The 18,111-nt window shown below is 34.2% G+C and overlaps 1 protein-coding gene across 1 annotated transcript; it reads right to left on the bottom strand.

Moving 5' to 3' along the window:
- Window positions 1-4,081: 4,081 nt before the first annotated feature.
- Window positions 4,082-17,250, bottom strand: LOC130217146 (uncharacterized). The gene is made up of 11 exons (XM_056449189.1): window positions 17,244-17,250; window positions 15,766-15,900; window positions 14,705-14,788; window positions 14,429-14,527; window positions 14,210-14,290; window positions 13,878-13,973; window positions 12,376-12,474; window positions 11,785-11,813; window positions 8,474-8,576; window positions 5,857-5,921; window positions 4,082-5,770 (listed from the first exon to the last, which is right to left on the bottom strand). The coding sequence occupies exons 1-11, from the start codon at window positions 17,248-17,250 to the stop codon at window positions 5,588-5,590; spliced, it is 981 nt and encodes a 326-aa protein (XP_056305164.1). The 3' UTR covers window positions 4,082-5,587.
- Between the last annotated feature and the right edge of the window lie 861 nt (window positions 17,251-18,111).

Here is an 18,111-nt window from a genome sequence, read left to right as displayed (position 1 = left end):
GCTTTAGACAAAAAATAGAAGATGTTAAACTTTCTGCACCGCCTTATACTTCAGATCCAGTAAACATCCCACTGAATCAAAATAACCTACAGTGCTTCAAAATAGGAAGAGCTAGATAAAATTATAAATAGCTCTAAACCAGCCTTGTGTATGTTGGACCCAATTCCAAATAAATTACTGAAATAATTGCTACCTGTTATAGGAGAACCTCTTCTTAATGTTATCAACTCTTCTTTATCTTTAGGCCATGTTCCAAATCCTTACAAGCTAGCTGTTATTAAGCCTATTAATAAGAAACCACAACGGGACCCCAGCAACTTAGCTAATTATAGGCCTATTTCAAATCTTTCATTTATATCTAAAATACTAGAAAAAGTTGTTTCTGCTCAATTATGCTCCTTTCTGCAGACGAACAATGTTCAGTGTTTCAGTCAGGTTTCAGAGCTCATCACAGTACAGAAACTGCATTAGTGAAAATAACCGATTTACTCTTAGCTGCTGACCAAGGGTGCATCTCGCTATTTGTTCTACTCGATCTTAGTGCAGCATTTGACACCATTGACCACGGTATCCTCATAAATCGCTTAAAGTCTACAGGTGTCCAGGGACAGGCTCTACAGTGGTTTAAGTCATACTTAGCTGACCGTTACCAGTTTGTGAATATTAATGGACAGCCTTCACAAATCAGCCCAGTAAGGTATGGGGTGCCTTTTAGTTTTAGGCCCTTCAGTTTTAGGCCCTATGCTCTTTACAATATACATGCTACCCCTGGGAGACATTATTAGAAGACATGGGATCAGCTTTCACTGCTATGCAGATGATACTCAATTATATATTTCAACTAAACCTGATGAGATATCTGAACTGTCTAAGCTAACTGAGTGTATTAAAGATGTTAAAGACTGGATGACCAACAATTATCTTCTCTTAAACTCAGACAAAACAGAAGTATTACTTATTGGGCCTAAATCCTGTACACAGCAGATCTCACAACTCGATCTACAATTAGAGGGATACAAAGTTAGCGTTAGCTCTACTATAAAAGATCTGGGTGTCATATTAGACAGTAATTTAACTTTTAAAAATCATATATCCCATGTCACAAAAACTGCTTTCTTTCATCTGAGAAATATCGCTAAGTTACGAAGTATGCTATCCATCTCAGATGCAGAAAAGCTAGTCCATGCTTTTATGACTTCTAGGCTGGACTACTGTAATGCACTGTTTGCTGGCTGCCCAGCATCCTCTATTAACAAACTTCAATTAGTACAAAATGCAGCTGCCAGAGTTCTTACCAGGTCTAGAAAATTTGATCACATCACCCCAATTTTATCCTCCTTACACTGGCTGCCTGTTAAGTTTCATATTGAATTTAAGATATTGCTTCTTACATACAAAGCTTTAAATAATCTAGCTCCTGTTTATCTAACCAATCTTCTGTCTCGCTACAATCCAACTCGCTCTTTAAGGTCTCAAAACTGAGGGCTTTTGGTAGTACCTATAATAGCAAAGTCGAGTAAAGGAGGTCAAGCCTTCTCATTTATGGCTCCTAAACTCTGGAATAGACATCCTGATAATGTCTGAGGCTCAGACACACTCTCGCAGTTCAAAACTAGATTAAAGACCTTTCTCTTTAGTAAAGCATACACTCAGCGCATCACTTAGCGATATGAAACATGAATGTGCTCCACACAGGTTTCTGCATCTTGTTTATATACACTATGAACAGCAGCTACGCTAATTATTCTCTTTATTCTCCATTTGCACCTGGGGATACTCATCCTGAGGCTCTCAGACTATGCAGCGTCATTGATTTGATCCAAGACCAGCAACGAGATGATCCCCAGGTTTCCAGGCCATATCCTGAGCAGCTACTGTGGTGGTCATGGAGGAGTGGAGAACATGAGACTGATTCCTGTGACGCTCCAGGGACAGACGAGTCTTTTGTTTGTCTAGTGTGTGTGTCTCTCTCTCTCTTTTCTACCTTCTTCCCCCTTTTATTCTGTCTCGCTCTCATTTCTATCTCTAGTCTTCACTCTGATTTCCTAGGGTCCAGGAGTCGAGGAGAAACTGGAGTGAGATTTATGGAGATGAGTACTCCTGTTTTTGTAAATATTGGTATATGTTCTCTTTGTTCCACTAGATTGTTTGTTTTTCTCGGTTCTTTAGGGAACCTTCTTTTGGAGTGGGAGGTGTGACGAATCCAGGATTCCAGTTTGGATGAGGCAGATCCAGATTGGGTGCCATGGTTGCTCACCAATTGGTTCAAAGCATGTAAATGTGAGTGTGTGCTAGCTTCTGGAGGACGGTGTGGCTATTTGGCCGTCCTCGTGTCAAGACCATCTCCATATTTTGGCAACCTTATGGTTTTGTTTGGCATTATTTATGTGTGTAGTTAAAGTTAGTAATTTTCTTTATTATTCCCTGGACATTTGTTTGTTCCTTGATTTTGTTGTTCTATTAGTTTTATATAATAAATAAGTTGCATATATATATTCTTTTGTTGTCTGAGCTCTTTTATGTTGCGACTCGAACAAGGGGGTCGTAACACTTACACATTGCTTAATACACACAGGATGTACAGCAATACACAGATTTTTTTCAATGAATAATTTTTTTCTATTTGTTTTCATAAAAACAAGATTAGATTTGTCCACCAGTCAGGGTTTGAAGATGTTTGCATAAGAACAAGACGTGTGTTTGGATATAACTCAGTTATCTGACCACACTTCATTATTATTGTTCATTTATTCATTTGTTGGAAATTAAAACTGAATTTAGAAATAGTTTTAAAACAAATCTTTGCGCTTAACAAACGAAATTAAATATGTAGGCTAATGGATGTCTTCAGTGGAGGGAGTTTCCACCCATTTCTTACTCCACGAACATAAAGGAGTAAAGAGTAAAAGTAAAGTAAAGAGAAAGTAAAGGGGCTGAATGGAGGAGACTCTTTCTTTATCCTCGTGCTGCAGATGCTCTGTTTAACTGTTTTCTTGCTAGTGAAGCTTCAGATTTTAGACTTACAAAGTCTGCCCTGTTAATAGCAAATGCACCATGGAGTGACGCAACTAACTCTTAAAGGAAATGTGAGATCATACTCTGATCGATTTAATGCACGTTATGCTCAAAACACACCTAAAACTCACTAAGAGAATAAGCACAACCCTGTTAGACCATGCGTCGGGAAGCAAACTGTATTTTTCCATCCTTAAAATAACATAAGTGGATTCTAACATGCCCTTAATGCGTTTGCCCCATGCACTTTAGACTTTGCACCTAGTACGTTAAAATAGAGTCCTAAAGCTGATGGTGAAAAAGCATTAAGAGTGTCCTTATACTTTCGCTATTTTAAGAATGAAAAAATATGGTCTGCTTCCTGGCGCATGGTCTAACAGGGTTGTGCTTATTCTCTCTATTAGTTTGTGGGTTTAATTTATATTGTAGCTGGAGTTAGCTAATATATTTATGAATATTAATAGTTGATAATAACAAGTTACTATTTAATTATGAATATTTAGATTGACCCTATCGTTATTTTTAGCAGAATTAAAATGACAATAAACTGATCTGCTCTTCTGTTGAGCTTACAATTTAACTGTATATTATTCAAAGATCAAGCCATTTTTCTGGCCTAGAAAAATAATCAATCTTACTAAGGTAACAGATTAGTACAACCTGCAGCTTTATGTGAGTTAAAGTAACTCATTATGTGTGTAAAAACAAACAATCCACGTTGTCACAAACATTTAATAATGCTTGCAAATACAAGAACGGGATTTAACTACAGTGGTTCGAAATAGTGCCGAATGACTAAAAGGGTTATTGGTATGATGGTGAAAAATGTTACATTTGTAGTCAAACCATCCTTTTGCAATCTTATACCAAAAAACGGAAATAAGGGCAGTATTAATAGCTTAAAATGTGGGAGAGCGTTGCTGTTTATGTGATTATATTGTATTGCAATATAGAGCAATTAAGTGTTGATGTTAAATCAAAAGTAATTCACAAATACTTGAAAATAATCTGATTTAATGACAATAATTCTCTATGGTTACAACTGAATTCATTACAAAATAACTGTATAAAATGATAAAACATGAAATGATAAAAACATATTAATTGCACCCATCTTAAATGTAAAATAAAGTCACCTGATAGAGAGAGAGAGAGAGAGAGAGAGAGAGAGAGAGAGAGAGAGAGAGAGAGAGAGAGCAGAGAATATGGCCAAAGAGAGAGCCAGAGAAAAAAGGCTCCAGAGGAGAAAAGAGCAGAGCAGGAAAGAGAGCCAGAGCGAAAGTTACAATATAGTGTTGTCTCTTCCCTGACCATGTGACCAAAGCTCAAATACTGAGACATTCAAACTGACCAATGAAGGGCTTCATCGATGTGTTACCACATTTTAAAAGCCCCTGAAATCCAGTCATCGGTCACCCAGGCACAGATATTTATCAGCACTTCTTCCTGAAAGCTGCATGGATCTTCTTAGTGAAAAAGACATGGTTTGCAATAAAAACAAATGCATATGATAATTTACATTCTTTCACAAAAATGTACATACATATATATTTACAAAATGTATGTAGAGAGAGAGAGAGAGAGAGAGAGAGAGAGAGAGAGAGAGAGAGAGAGAGAGAAAGAGAGAGAGAGAGAAAGAGAAAGAGAGAGAGAAAGTAAGAGTGAGAGAGTTAGAGAGTGAAGCAGCCTGAATGGCTACCCTTTTGAACCAATCTAAGCACAACTGAATTATCATCTAAAGACATCTCTGTTGTTATCTCTGAATAGATATAAAATAGCTTGCATTGACTAGTCTTTGTGTGGCTTATGTAATGCAGGGGGGCTTGGAAATTTTCCGATGAGTCAAAGCATGGCTGCCATGAAGAAGGGGCCTGTTACAGCCTTATGTTTACATTGGGAGAAGGGTTCTGCCACTGAGGGGACCCTAACTCTCCTAACTTTTCTTTCCCTTTTTTTTACTGCAGACTGAAACATCAGACTGAGGGCTTTGAGCAGTCCTGTATCAGGAGATTGGGGTAGAGGAGCAGCAGGTGCTGAAAATAAGTCAGAAGCTTTCGAAAAGAGATTATGTACAGCACGAATGAGAAGGAGTGCCTGGCAATCAGGAAGACAGGGTCACCCTTAGCTATTATTTCCAGGGATTATGCTTTGTTTGGATCAAGGGCCCCTGCAGTGGCTCCACTGCATGGAAGATACCAATTTGCAGAACGCCATTTGGTACCTGGTGTTTAAATTCAAGATGATCCACAGTCTAGGAGTACAGATGATTAAAGCTGACTTCCCCATCCCGAAAAAGGGGGTAGGGGTCATGAGGGGGCACAAAAAACTTAATAAAAACAGTCAGACGGCCAGTAAAACCATATAGAAGTCCATATAGAGAAAATGATATGGTTATAACTTTTTAATCATTAACTATCTATGCCTTTCCATGTTGGTGTGTATGATTTCATACTGAACTACATTTGTTTTGTCATAACCGGGTCAAAGATGTTGACTTCTCACTGGACAGTTAAAGCAGGAATAGAAAAGGAAAAAGATGAGATCTTGAAAGGTAAGATGATCCCACTGGTGTTCAGACATAATTGTATGCCTCTACATAATTTGCCAGGAATATCCCCTGCTGGCCGGTGCGCTCCACTGTTCCATACATCCATCCCTCATCAATCAGCTGCACGCCCACAATCATGTCCCCAACCATAAATGACACCTCATCCTCATCAGCTGCGGTGTAGTCATAAACTGCTTGGTAGCACTTCTGCAACACAAACACAGAGAACTGTAAAGACTCCAGCATAATGAGTGTGTAAAATTATGTGCAAAGTGGTTGTATGAGTTTCTCACACTAGGGCTGGGAGGGGGAGTAGACCCTGCATGACCAATGATGAAATCCCCCAAAGACTGATCTGCTACAAGAGAAACATTTGCTTATTTTATTAATAATATATTATATTCCTGATATACTCATGCTGACAAAAGTAACAGTATTTAATACCAAATCAATATATAAAATTATTTTAAAAGCAGGGATACTGGTCCATATCCATTACTGTAGGTACACTTAAAAATAAAATGTTGGTTGCCTTAAATTTGTACTTTTAGTGAAATAAACCTTGCAAGTCATACTAACTTATGTAACATTATATTACTGACTTGAACAGCTCATATGCCACATGATTAACTTATATTAATGATTTAAATTAACATAAAAAACATACTGTCATGATTTGATATAATCTTTTACAGTGTACAGCTGTGGAATTTAATTTAATTTCACAATGCACTGTGACACAAAATCATAATGCATTAATTGAGAGGACGGTCAGATACACAGATTTGAATCTTTTTAGATCAGGGGGCTGTTCCATAAACCAAGCTTAGAGAATAAGCCAGGCTTATTTTGGTAAGTGAGGTTTATTAATGGTGGATTCTGTTTCATAAATCAAATGTACGATAGTTCAAACTCAGTTACTATGGCAACTTATGCTGGGAAACTAGCCTGGTCTGGGGCAGGTTAACTCTCAGGCTAAGTCAAGTTCAAGCTTAATCAAAGTAATGTTAACATTCGTCTGCTGTACTTTGATGCCATTTTAATTAACTCAACCTCTTAATAATGATTAAAACTTTAGCCATTTCCAAATATATATACACCAAGCATCTTTTAGAGTAGAACAATAATACATTTAAATTAAAATAAGTTATTGCAAACAAAATAAATACAAACTACAACACTTCAACAAATTTTTTTTACGTTTATGTAGATTTTTTTTTCCTGTTTATTAAAATTTTACTTCAACAACCCTTCAACAACTTATTAATTAATTTGGGTGTACTAATTTTTGGACTGATCTTCAGTTTATTTGTTGTTAGATTATTTCCAAATGTTGCTTTTGTACTGAATAATCTAATGTATATGCACAGATATATATTATTATAAAGCATTTTGTAGAAAAAATTAATTAAAAAAATATTGATCTGTGAGGGGTGTACTTTGCTATATATGTAGTATATGAATTACAAAATTTTATAAAGAAAATATATAAAGAAAGCACTGACTGATATGAGTTGTTGGAAAGTATGTATAAGGTGTCATTTATAAGTTCAGTGTTAAAGCTTATAATACTGCAACTCCAAATAAATCATTTCAAACAACAAAATTATTATTATAATTATAAAGTTTTAAATTTGAAATTTCTAAGTTAGATCCACTGTTGGACATTGTTGCCATATGGCAACATATAAAGTACCTTAAAAAAAAATTCCAAACTTTTTTCTACAGCACTTCAACTTAAGCCATTTTAAGAAAGGAAAATCAGTCAAATATATTTTTAATAGATTTATCATAATGCGTTCGGTAGAGGGTTAAAATATTATATGTTTAAAACCAACACAACTCACTTGCTGTGAACAGCTGTGTCTCATTTCAGAGCTCTTTCAGTTCTCGTAGTTGCGATGGTAGGACACAACATAATCGATGTATCTATGCTTAACCTCTAAGGTTTTACGACAGTAACATGCACGGGCAGTTATCTAGATTATTTAAACTGAATTCAGATTAGTTAGATCAAATGATCTTCTTGCTGTTATGGAACCAATTTAAGCGTGGCTGTTTAGTTCGGCTCAGTAGCTATGTTTCCATCCACCTATTTTTATGCGCATTTTGCATATGCGAAAAAAAAAAACGGTTGATGGAAACGCCATGATGCGCATAAGTTTTGAAAATGCACATAAAAAACTAATGTGCATAACTGAGTAGGATAAACTTTTTATTCGATAAGAAAAGATGCGCATAAACTACGATGGAAACACTTTTACCGCACAAATTCCAGTCTGCGCATTAAAAAAGGTCATATGATTTTGTTATAAGAGATCATGTGATGATGAAAATATGTGATGATGGACAAACCAGCAGGCTGAGCACATTGTAATACATCTTAACTGTTGTTTTGGTAATTCTAAAACGCCTTACCATTTAAGTATTAGTGTTATTATATTATTAATCACCTCCAGAATCAAGAGATTCTGATGCCTTCAAACCCCACCGCGTGTTTACTTCGTGGCAGGATTGCCTTCTGAGTCATTTATTAGAAGAAGTTAAGATTGACGCAGCTTCTCCTACTGCAGCAAATTCAGTTTTTACTGTTGATATTTGGCGCCAGTTAATCAGGAAATGACAATTTGTTCGCTTTGACTCGTTGGATGGAAACGCTGCTTTATTCGCACATCTTTTATGCGATAATCCAGTTTTGCGCATAAAGTTCATTCGCATTTTTGGATGGAAACATAGCTAGTGAAGTCAGGTTTTTGACTTTAATCCTTGCTTTTCTTAACCACTTTTATGAAACAGCCCCCAGGAGAGTGAGGTTTACCCACACAGCACTCACTAGCTGGCCTCCATTAAAATGGTTTGTGTTGCTACTTTGTGTTTCAGTTATGTTTTCTACTGTCATGTCACTCCTACCAGTGTCCTGATCTTCAGTCTTCAGAAGAGTTTCCATTTCATGTGCTCCTGCTGTGTTTTGGTTTGATTCACTGGCTGGATGTTCATCATAACCTGCTGCACTCTGCACTCATAAAATATAAACTGTAAAAATTCTGAATTGAAATGATGTTGAAATTAGCAAAGGGTTTCTCACTGCATCACTAAACAATAGATGTCTTTATGCAATGTGACACGCAATACCACATTAAAAAAAAAAAACATGCTCTACTCTTGGTAACCCCAAAAACAGAAAACAGAAACCCTATTAAATGCTATTTGAACATTTATTAACAGACTTTCTCTATAATAGTCTTGAGCAAAAACACCAACACTTCTCAGGATTTCCTAAAAAAATTTTCACAATAGTGTATATGATAGTTGGTGAAAGATCTAAATTAATTGCCACTTTGCATTGAGAAATGTAAGTTTTGATTTGTTTGACATTGTCTAATGACTTTTGCCACAAAGTGATAAGCCATGATCCAGCTGTTGCTAAACCTGAGCTGCTTCTTTCATACCCAGTCACAAAGCCCTCACATTTTACCAGTTCAACTGCTTATTCGGGATTGTATCAGAATAAGGAAAAATGTTTTGTTTATTTGAATGTTCTTCAATCTTTCACTTTAATTTAGCATCTGTCCCAAGTTTCTTGTAGTGTAACACACCCATTAAAATCACAATTGGTCTACATTTACAAAATACATGTTCATCAAAGAAATGCTAGAAATCTTTCTCTTTTTTTATTTATTCATTCATTCATTTTCTTTTCTTTTCTTTGATTTCATTATATTTTACAAACATTTCAACTCTATTAGAATTGGGATTATATAATAGTGACCTGATATTCCTGATTCCATGATTCCCCAGCATCTGGAGTTTGATGAGGCTTCACCACCTTCTGTCTTCACAAGAAGACAGTTATTTAAAAAATAACTAAAGTTTTTATAATTTATTTATGGTTTTGCACAGCTACTTCAATGTGCAATCAGACTTTTGTACATGTGTCAAATCAATTTTAAATAATGTTGTGCTTCATCACGACAGTTTTATACTTTGTTTATACGATTTTGCAGTATGCGATTTTATAATTGTATATTTTATAGCTTGTCTCCAGTGGCAGTCCTAGACCACAGTGACTGCTTTCACACCTAGATCTTTGTTAGCGCAGTTCGGTTGGCAAATGTGAGTCCAGCAAACGCGATTGGATCCGCACCAAAACAATCAGTCCGAGATTGCCTGAGTGAGGTGGTCTCGGCTCGATTGAAACGAATTCTCGAGTGGATTGATTGTAGTGAGAAAGCAATACGATCCAAGCCCGACTATATCACAGTGTATTATGGATATGTACCTACCGGTAAATGTGCGTTTCATGTAAAATACGAAAGTGAAAGCATGCTGAACTATTAACGAGAGCTGTTTATCCGTTAGGAAAACTGACCGAACTTCAGTCTTAGTTTATCTGTTATTTCTCTCTATAATGTAAAGCCTATCCTGCATAAGCCAACTGCTGTATGAGAGAGTCTTACCTCTGTTTTATATTTGGTGACGACATCTGTGGGTGTCACCATTCAAAATGAAAGCACAGTTTTCGCTTTCACTTACAATATCTAATTGCTCATCGTCATCAATTAAAATAAGGATGCATAAAAGCTGAGCAGGACTCTGCAAAATAAACCCTGAAACTCTGCCCAATGTGATGAGAGTTTACTCACACGTGACTTGTTTTAGAAAAAAACAGACCAAGTAACAATTTTATCAGACTGGGGGTCCTGTCTTCGTAAGTGGAATGTTCAATAGCTGGATTTGGTTATTGATTTGACACAATACAGTATAGTTGCCTTCTTGTATTGTGTTTGGCAACTCTAACCTTCCTAATAAGTTACCCTCAAATTATCTTCCCCCACATTTTACCATGTAGTTAAACATTTGAGAGTGAATTTGGACAGTAGTTTAAAATTTGATAAAAAGGTAAATTCAGCGATCAAGGCAAGCTTTTTTTTAGCTTTCTCTTCTTGCCAAAGTCAAGCCATTTCTGAACCAGCGTGCTTTTATCAGCTCTCGTCTGGATTATTGCATTGCACTCTATGTTGGAATTAACCAAACCCTACTTCATCGGTTACAACTGGTGCAAAATGCTGCTGCTCGCATGCTGACAAATAGTCGCAAACAAGAGCACATTACACCTGTTCTTTACTCTCCTCACCGGCTCCCAATTAAGTTCAGAGTTGATTTTAAACTACTTTTGTTTGTTTTTAATTCAGTTAATGGTCTTCATATTTATGTGAGATTTTAAAAGTTAATAAACCGAACAGGGCCCTACAATCAGCAGGTCAGGTGTTGCTGGAGGTCCCCAGATCTAAGTATAAACAATGGGGTTGATCGTTCATTTTCAGTTGCAGGTCCAAAATTGTGAAATATCCTGCCTTTAGAACTTCGCATCATTACAAATGTGGCACTGTTTAAAGTCACACCCAAAACCTATTTATTTAGACTTGCTTTTGATATCACTTAATACAAAATGCTGTTTTATTGACACTTGTGTTTCGTTCCATAATATGTGTTGTAAATTTAAATTTTGTCTTTGATACTGTAAAGCACTTTGGGCAGCCTCTTGGTTGAAATAAGGTGCTATATAAATAAAGCTTGATTGATTGATTAAAAACTAATTTGGGAGTTGTTTTATACTGAAAGTATATACCAAATGCTGATATTTTCTTAAAATAATAAGCTATATATATATATATATATATATATATATATATATATATATATATATATATATATATATATATATATAGTATTAATTTGTGGGAAATAGAAAAAAAGTAAAAATATATTTTAAAATGTATAAAAGTCAGAAGTTTAAATAAATAAATCAATAAAACTGTTATTTGGGTTTCATGGTGGCACAGTGATTAGCAGTGATTAGAGTTTGCGTGTTGTTGGTGTGGGTTTCATGCACTATAGGTGAATTTAGCCATAGTGTATGAGTGTGTGTAAATGTATGGGTGTTTCCCAGTGCTGGGTTGCAGCTGGAAGGGCATCCGCTGTGTAAAACACATGCCGGAATAGTTGGCAGTTCATTTCGTTGCTATTATTAAAAGTTTTCGTTGCTATTATTAAAAGTTTTCGTTTTCGTTGTTATTAAAAGATTTGTAAATGTTCTATAATATGGGGGCAACAAAACATAATAATAGGAATACTGAGTGCACTTTAAATATAAACAGATAAGTCTCCTGATAACACAGAAGATATAATAAAATCTAATGTACACTGCATATGATACTGACCTGACATGACTGCAGACATGTTTTAATCCCTGTGAGTTCAAAAACAGAGAGATTTTCAGGATTATTTATAAGATGATCAGATTCAACAAAAAAAGACTGTATAACTGATTAGTAATTATATATATAACTTCTTTGAAATTAAGTGTTTTTACAAACTCATTTTAATAAATATAACTAATTTTAACTCATTACTGATGAATTTAAATTATACATTTTATTTGTTTATATGTTTACATATTTTATAAAAAGTGTATAAATATTTGTCGGAAATGTTCTTAAATACAGAATGTAAATGGTAGAAAAATGCTTGTGAATGAGAGTTATGATTGCAGTTTATCTGCTGAATTTTCCTTTATATAAACTGTGAGCTGCTCAAGTATGGTTGAGTTTCAGTTCAATCAAACAACACCTTGCAGTCAAAAATCACACATCAGTCATTTTTTCCTGTACATAATGTAGACTGCATGATTGATGATTTGTTAAATAGGTGTTTTTATGGGAACTTCTTTAAGGAAACATGAGGTCCCAACGTACATGAAGTGTGTGTAATTAATCTCATTGTCCATAAAAAAAACTTCAGTTTGTACTCACAGGGTTCAAATACCAGAATAATTATCAGCAATAAAGTGAAGACAAATTCAGAGGAAAAGACGACGATTCTCAGATCTCCAACTGCACCTTCACCATTAACTGAAGAAAAGAAAATATTAAATTTTACAGTTTTCTCAGTCCCTTTGGTGCATTTCTCACAACACTATTTACATTTGCACAACAGTTCATGCATTTCTCTAAACAATTAGTCATTTGTGCACATCATAGTAGAAGTTTCTCATTCCTTCCAACTAATTGCAAATGCTTTTGGACATGCATCAATTTCATATAACTCTCTGCTTTTTATAACGTTATCATTTGTTTATGTCATGTCAGTTAAAATGAACTAAACTTGTGAATGCTGAATAGTCATTCCATATAAAACTAAGAGTCCTCATTTCATTACTTGAGTCATTACATAGAAAAATGTTGAACGAGTTATCATAATCTGTCAAGCAAATTTTAGAAAATGTTTTAAATCTGGAAATGTCTTCAAAATTGAACAATTTCATGAATGATTTATGGACCTATATATTTTGTAGGTTCAGCTCTAATATGTACTGCAGTATTGTTTACAGTTGTGCACAGCTCTACCCAAGGGAAGTTTATGTTTGTTGTAAATATGGGTGTATTTATTCTTTTGCACAATGCTGTGAATTAATTAGAATTACAAAGAGTATCTGCAGTAAAAATGTGAAACCTACATATTCAGTGTCTTGTTCTCAGATACATCACTAAATGCAGTGATGTCTAACTTTACTGTAGTTTTCAAATGGCTGTGCAAATAGTATATAGTGCTGTCTTGAGCATTTTCAGGAAGTGTCACCAAAATCAGATTTTTTGCATTGGAAAAAAATTAACAGAGTAAACTGTCATGATGAAAACATGACAAAGCCATTTGACTATCTTGTTCATAAGCAATGGTGTCAGGACTTTCCATCTTGACGACACTGACACTTTCATTGACATCAATACTTGCTTTTGAGGAATGAGCTCTCCATTTTGAGAAAGTGACACGCTTTTGAAGGTTATCAGGGTTTGCAGTTTGTACTAATTGTTTTGAGAAATGCATTAACTGTTGTGCAAATGTAAATAGTGTTGTGAGAAATGCACCAAAGCCACTGAGAAAAACTGTAATATCACACACAAACAGTTTCTATCTATCTATCTATCTATCTATCTATCTATCTATCTATCTATCTATCTATCTATCTATCTATCTATCTATCTATCTATCTATCTATCTATCTATCTATCTATCTATCTATCTATCTATCTATCTATCTATCTATCTATCTATCTATCTATCTATCTATCTATCAGAATTATAATTTATTTTAATAGATCTGAAAAGCTTTAAAATTTTACCTAACTGTGATATTATTATAATCAGACATGAAATATTTGTTCATACAATATGTATTTACCATAAATCTGGTAATAGTAATAAGTAAATATATAAACATATTTAGGCACTGTATGATGCTGAGGTTTTCTCTCACCTGTTTTCAGTATGAGTTCAGTCATCAGAGTAACAGAGTTCAGTAACACAACAGCAACTGATCCAAACACATACACAGGAACAACACGATGAAGAACTGTGAGATCAGAAAATATGGCGTATTTCACAATGGAAACATGAGAGTGAACTATTAGCTTGATGCAAAAACACACACAAGTGTTGCAATTATTCATGAAAATCCTTGTAAAATAACTGAATAAAAAGTGTAACTGCTGAATAATAAAACAGAACAAGTAATAATGAACAGAAAAAAAATGCACAGCTGACAGTAGATCACAAGAAGAGGATGAGAGCAGATGATTAATACTGTACCCCATATAAATGACCATGTGAAGTTCATCACTGCCCAGAGTAACTGCAGAAACGCAATCATACAGGCCCATCCAACACGATCTGAACATCAACAAACACACCAGATTCAACATCACTGAAATATATTTACAGTCTCTTCAAACACACTGTAAAAACACACTGCAGGAGCTAGAAAGATCTACTATCTTCTAGTTCTACATTAATAGTATTTTATCATACCTTTTTCATTCTCCAGTGCTATGATGTAGAAATACACCATCACAGCATTGATTAATAACATGAGGATCAACCACACTGATCTCCTGACTGAAGGTAAACCTAAAGAAAAAACATGAACAACCTTGAATATCATTATATGATATTCAATAACAACAAAGATACTGACTGAAAAATGCAAAACATGAGCAATGTATGAATTATTTAGAGATCACATAGTAATGTCTTAATTTCTTTATATATTTATATCAGGGATCAGATCATAATTCAGACACTTACAGCCCATCCGTTCTCCACATACTAAATCCCAGTCGTAGTTTGTCACTGTGATAAAAACTGGTAAAACTGCAACAATGAAGAATCCTGAACACAGAGGAGAGATTACATTAACACAGATACTGAGCTTTACTGACACACACATCATCATTTTCACAAATACACGATTAATTATTCAAATACACACAATAAAAATTTCATTGTATAGTGTATTTGTTTTTCGAAAAGCCTGATCAATTGATCTATTTTATTTATCGAAACAACTTCTGATTATAATTTGACATGATTTTTGTAAGAGTTTTGCAATTTATGTGGCATCATTTAAAAAAGACACCTCTGCAAAAACTAAATTTTACTTTGACAAAAATCCATATTTTAATGTTTTATGTTGTTCAAAAAATTATGTGATGCAGAATACAATAGTTTTGGGTAAGGATTATAGGAATTTAAGTTTACCTGGACATCTAGCTAAACAAATCTTACAAATGCGCACATTTTAAAGTATGACATCTAGATTGTGTATAATTCAAACACAAACAAGGTAAAGAGGTGAAGACAGATTTTGAACCCTGTTATGATTTCATACTATTAAATTTCAATTTGATATATATATATATATATATATTTATTGCATTATTTTTTGTTATTTTTATTAGTTTTGTTTTAAAAAAAAGTCTAATACTGCTGTCACAGTTGTTTGTAGGCAATACCATAATGCAACACACACGCACGCGCACGTGCACACACACGCACGCACGCACGCACGCACGCACGCACGCACGCACACACACACACACACATATCTGCTGCTTTAACTTTTATGAACGCTGTCTCGCTAAAAACGTTTTACACTTATGTAGGTACTTTTAGCGTTAGAATATACACCCTTAACTTAGTCAAAAACAATTTTCCGCTGATTAAACATTGATGAAATACTGCACACAGATGAGGGAAAACCTGGATCTTTTCTCTCAATAATATTGTTAAAGAATAAATATTTTTTTCTCGTCCGATTTGTAAATTCATATAAACAGTTCTAAATTAAAAAAAAAAAGTGAATTTACCCACTCTTCCAGATCCAAAGGCAAAGAACAGAAGGATGAACTGAAGTGAAGGCAGAACATTTAAGCTGATACTATCAAGAGTATTAAGAATGGACTTTATTCGCTCGCTTAATTTCCCAATGAATCTAGTCAACACTGCATGAGAAAAAAAACAACAATAAATGACAATCAAAATGTTTGACCTGAAATTGAATTAATGCCATGACAAACAGAACTAATCACATTTAATTATTTATCATTAAATTTAGACAAACAGGTCACAATCATTTATTATTTTCCTTAGAAAACAAACATTTTAAACATCATACAAAAAAAAAAATTAACAAACAACAATAGCAAGATGTAAAAAAAATCAGTCAAAATAATAATTATGCCTTCATTCAGTATAATTTATTCAGCTGTAAATTTTTCTCATTTACTCCAAATAAGTTTCTTGCGCAGTAAAACCATTTAGAAGATGCATTTTTAGTGACTCTAATGGGATGGATGGCCTGGTCTAAGGGTAGTTCATTCATTTATTAATTTTCCTAAGGCTTAGTCTCTGATTTATCAGGGGTTGCCACAGTGGAATAAACCGCCAAATATTTTGGCATTTGTTTTACACAGCAGATGCCCATTCAGCTGCAACCCAGTACTGGGAAACACCCACACCCTCTCAAACCAGAACACCTGGAGGTAACCTACGCCAACACGGGGAGGTCAAGCAAATTCCACAAAGAAATGCCAACTGGGACTTAAACCAGTGAATTTCTTGCTGTGAGCCAACAGTGCTAACCACTGAGCCACCATGCTGCCTGGTCCGAGTGTAGTGCTTGAACAAATTCTTGTTTGGAGACACTGCGCAACCTCACAAAGATTACTTAAAACTACTAGATTATGTCAGAGTTTGTGACAGCCACAAAATGTAAAAGTACATCTAGAATAGCTTCAACTCGAAGAAAAATTAAGTCGTCATTGTCAGACACATTTATAAGCTGATGCACTTCTGCAGTTAAACCGAGTATAACCACCATTTTTTCTGCATATTTCAGACCTCCCACTGATTTGCATAGGGTTTGCATACAGGTTGTTGAAAATAAATTTGAAAACTGAAATAAAAGTGTCAATAAACGAAAAACTTAACTTTACATATTAATTTGAATTGTGTCTCTATTAACAGAAACATTACTAACAAGCTTTGTAAAAATTCTGTTTCTATTTTATTTTTCAATTTCAGGTTTTCATTTTAATGTTGGCAGTCTTGATTGAGAAATGCAGGGAAAATAAAATGTTAAATTGGCAACTTCATTTTATTTATCAATTTAACAGAGACAATGTGTTGTCACAGTGAAAATGAAAATTTAATTAATTTCATTTTCAATTTTGGCAGATATTTTGCGAACAGTGTTTTATAATAAAAGTGTTAATCTGGTTTTTATTTTAATTTCCAATTTTAAATTCCAATTTTATTAGACTTATTTACAATTGTCAGGAATTACCTTCCATTGACAAGCATGCAAACTAAAAACCTATCATAATGTAAAGGTTTATTTTAAGATCACAGATCTGTTCAATACTGTGCATACTCAGTTTACAAAATTTTATTATAGCTGAATTTAAATGATTGTTTGGTTTTTAGAAGCTCATCCAGGAGTTGCTGTTATAGCAGCAGGTCTGTACCTGTAAGTACGCAAATAAAATACAAATTTACAATGTTTATTTCGCTAGCAAAATTGTTAGTATTAAGGTGAACAGTTTACTGTTGTGCAAGTTTAAAAAAAAATTGTTTTGGTAAACTTGGTAATCAAAATCTGACCATCTGCTGTCCCTCTTATGATGTTAGTATGATGGACTGGCTTTTGCTTAGCCACAAACCTTCCAACCATTAGTTTAGTAAATATAACCAGTAGTAAATATAAGACGAGGAGCACAAAAACAAAACTCAATATTCTGATTTAGTTTAAAATTCATCATCATACTTATAAACCATATAAACAGGATTAGAGTCAAACTAAAAGCCTGTACCAACTGCTGCTATTTTCTTACAAGAGTATCATATAGAATTAAGGAAAATAATAATAATTAAAACAATAATCATAAAAAAGTTTAAATAAGTAATGTAAAAATTATATAAATGTTGAATAATCTATTAGAATAGTCATGGCTAATTTTCACATTAAGATATTTATTCAGGAAGACATACTGTACCTATTTCATATTTTTTTCTGAATTGCATACTGTATAAAATTCACAGGTAAAAATAAATGAATTGCTATAAACAATATTTTTATCATATAGGTCATCCAGATATTTTAATCAGGTTAAAAAACTTGAAAAACAAAAAAGAATTAGCCAGATGAGATCAGT

The sequence above is a fragment of the Danio aesculapii genome, chromosome 3 (assembly GCF_903798145.1).
Source record: "Danio aesculapii chromosome 3, fDanAes4.1, whole genome shotgun sequence".
Classification (NCBI taxonomy): Eukaryota; Metazoa; Chordata; class Actinopteri; order Cypriniformes; family Danionidae; genus Danio; species Danio aesculapii.
This window is presented reverse-complemented; position numbering and strand designations above follow the sequence as displayed.

Bases quoted from the DNA above. Each gene is read 5' to 3' on its own strand.
- LOC130217146 (XM_056449189.1), bottom strand. The intron at 13,974-14,209 runs GTACAGTATTAA...CTGATCTCACAG, and splicing joins CACATGGTCATTTATATGGG to TTCTTCATCGTGTTGTTCCT. The intron at 5,922-8,473 runs GTAGGAGTGACA...TTTCTCTTGTAG, and splicing joins GACTGAAGATCAGGACACTG to CAGATCAGTCTTTGGGGGAT.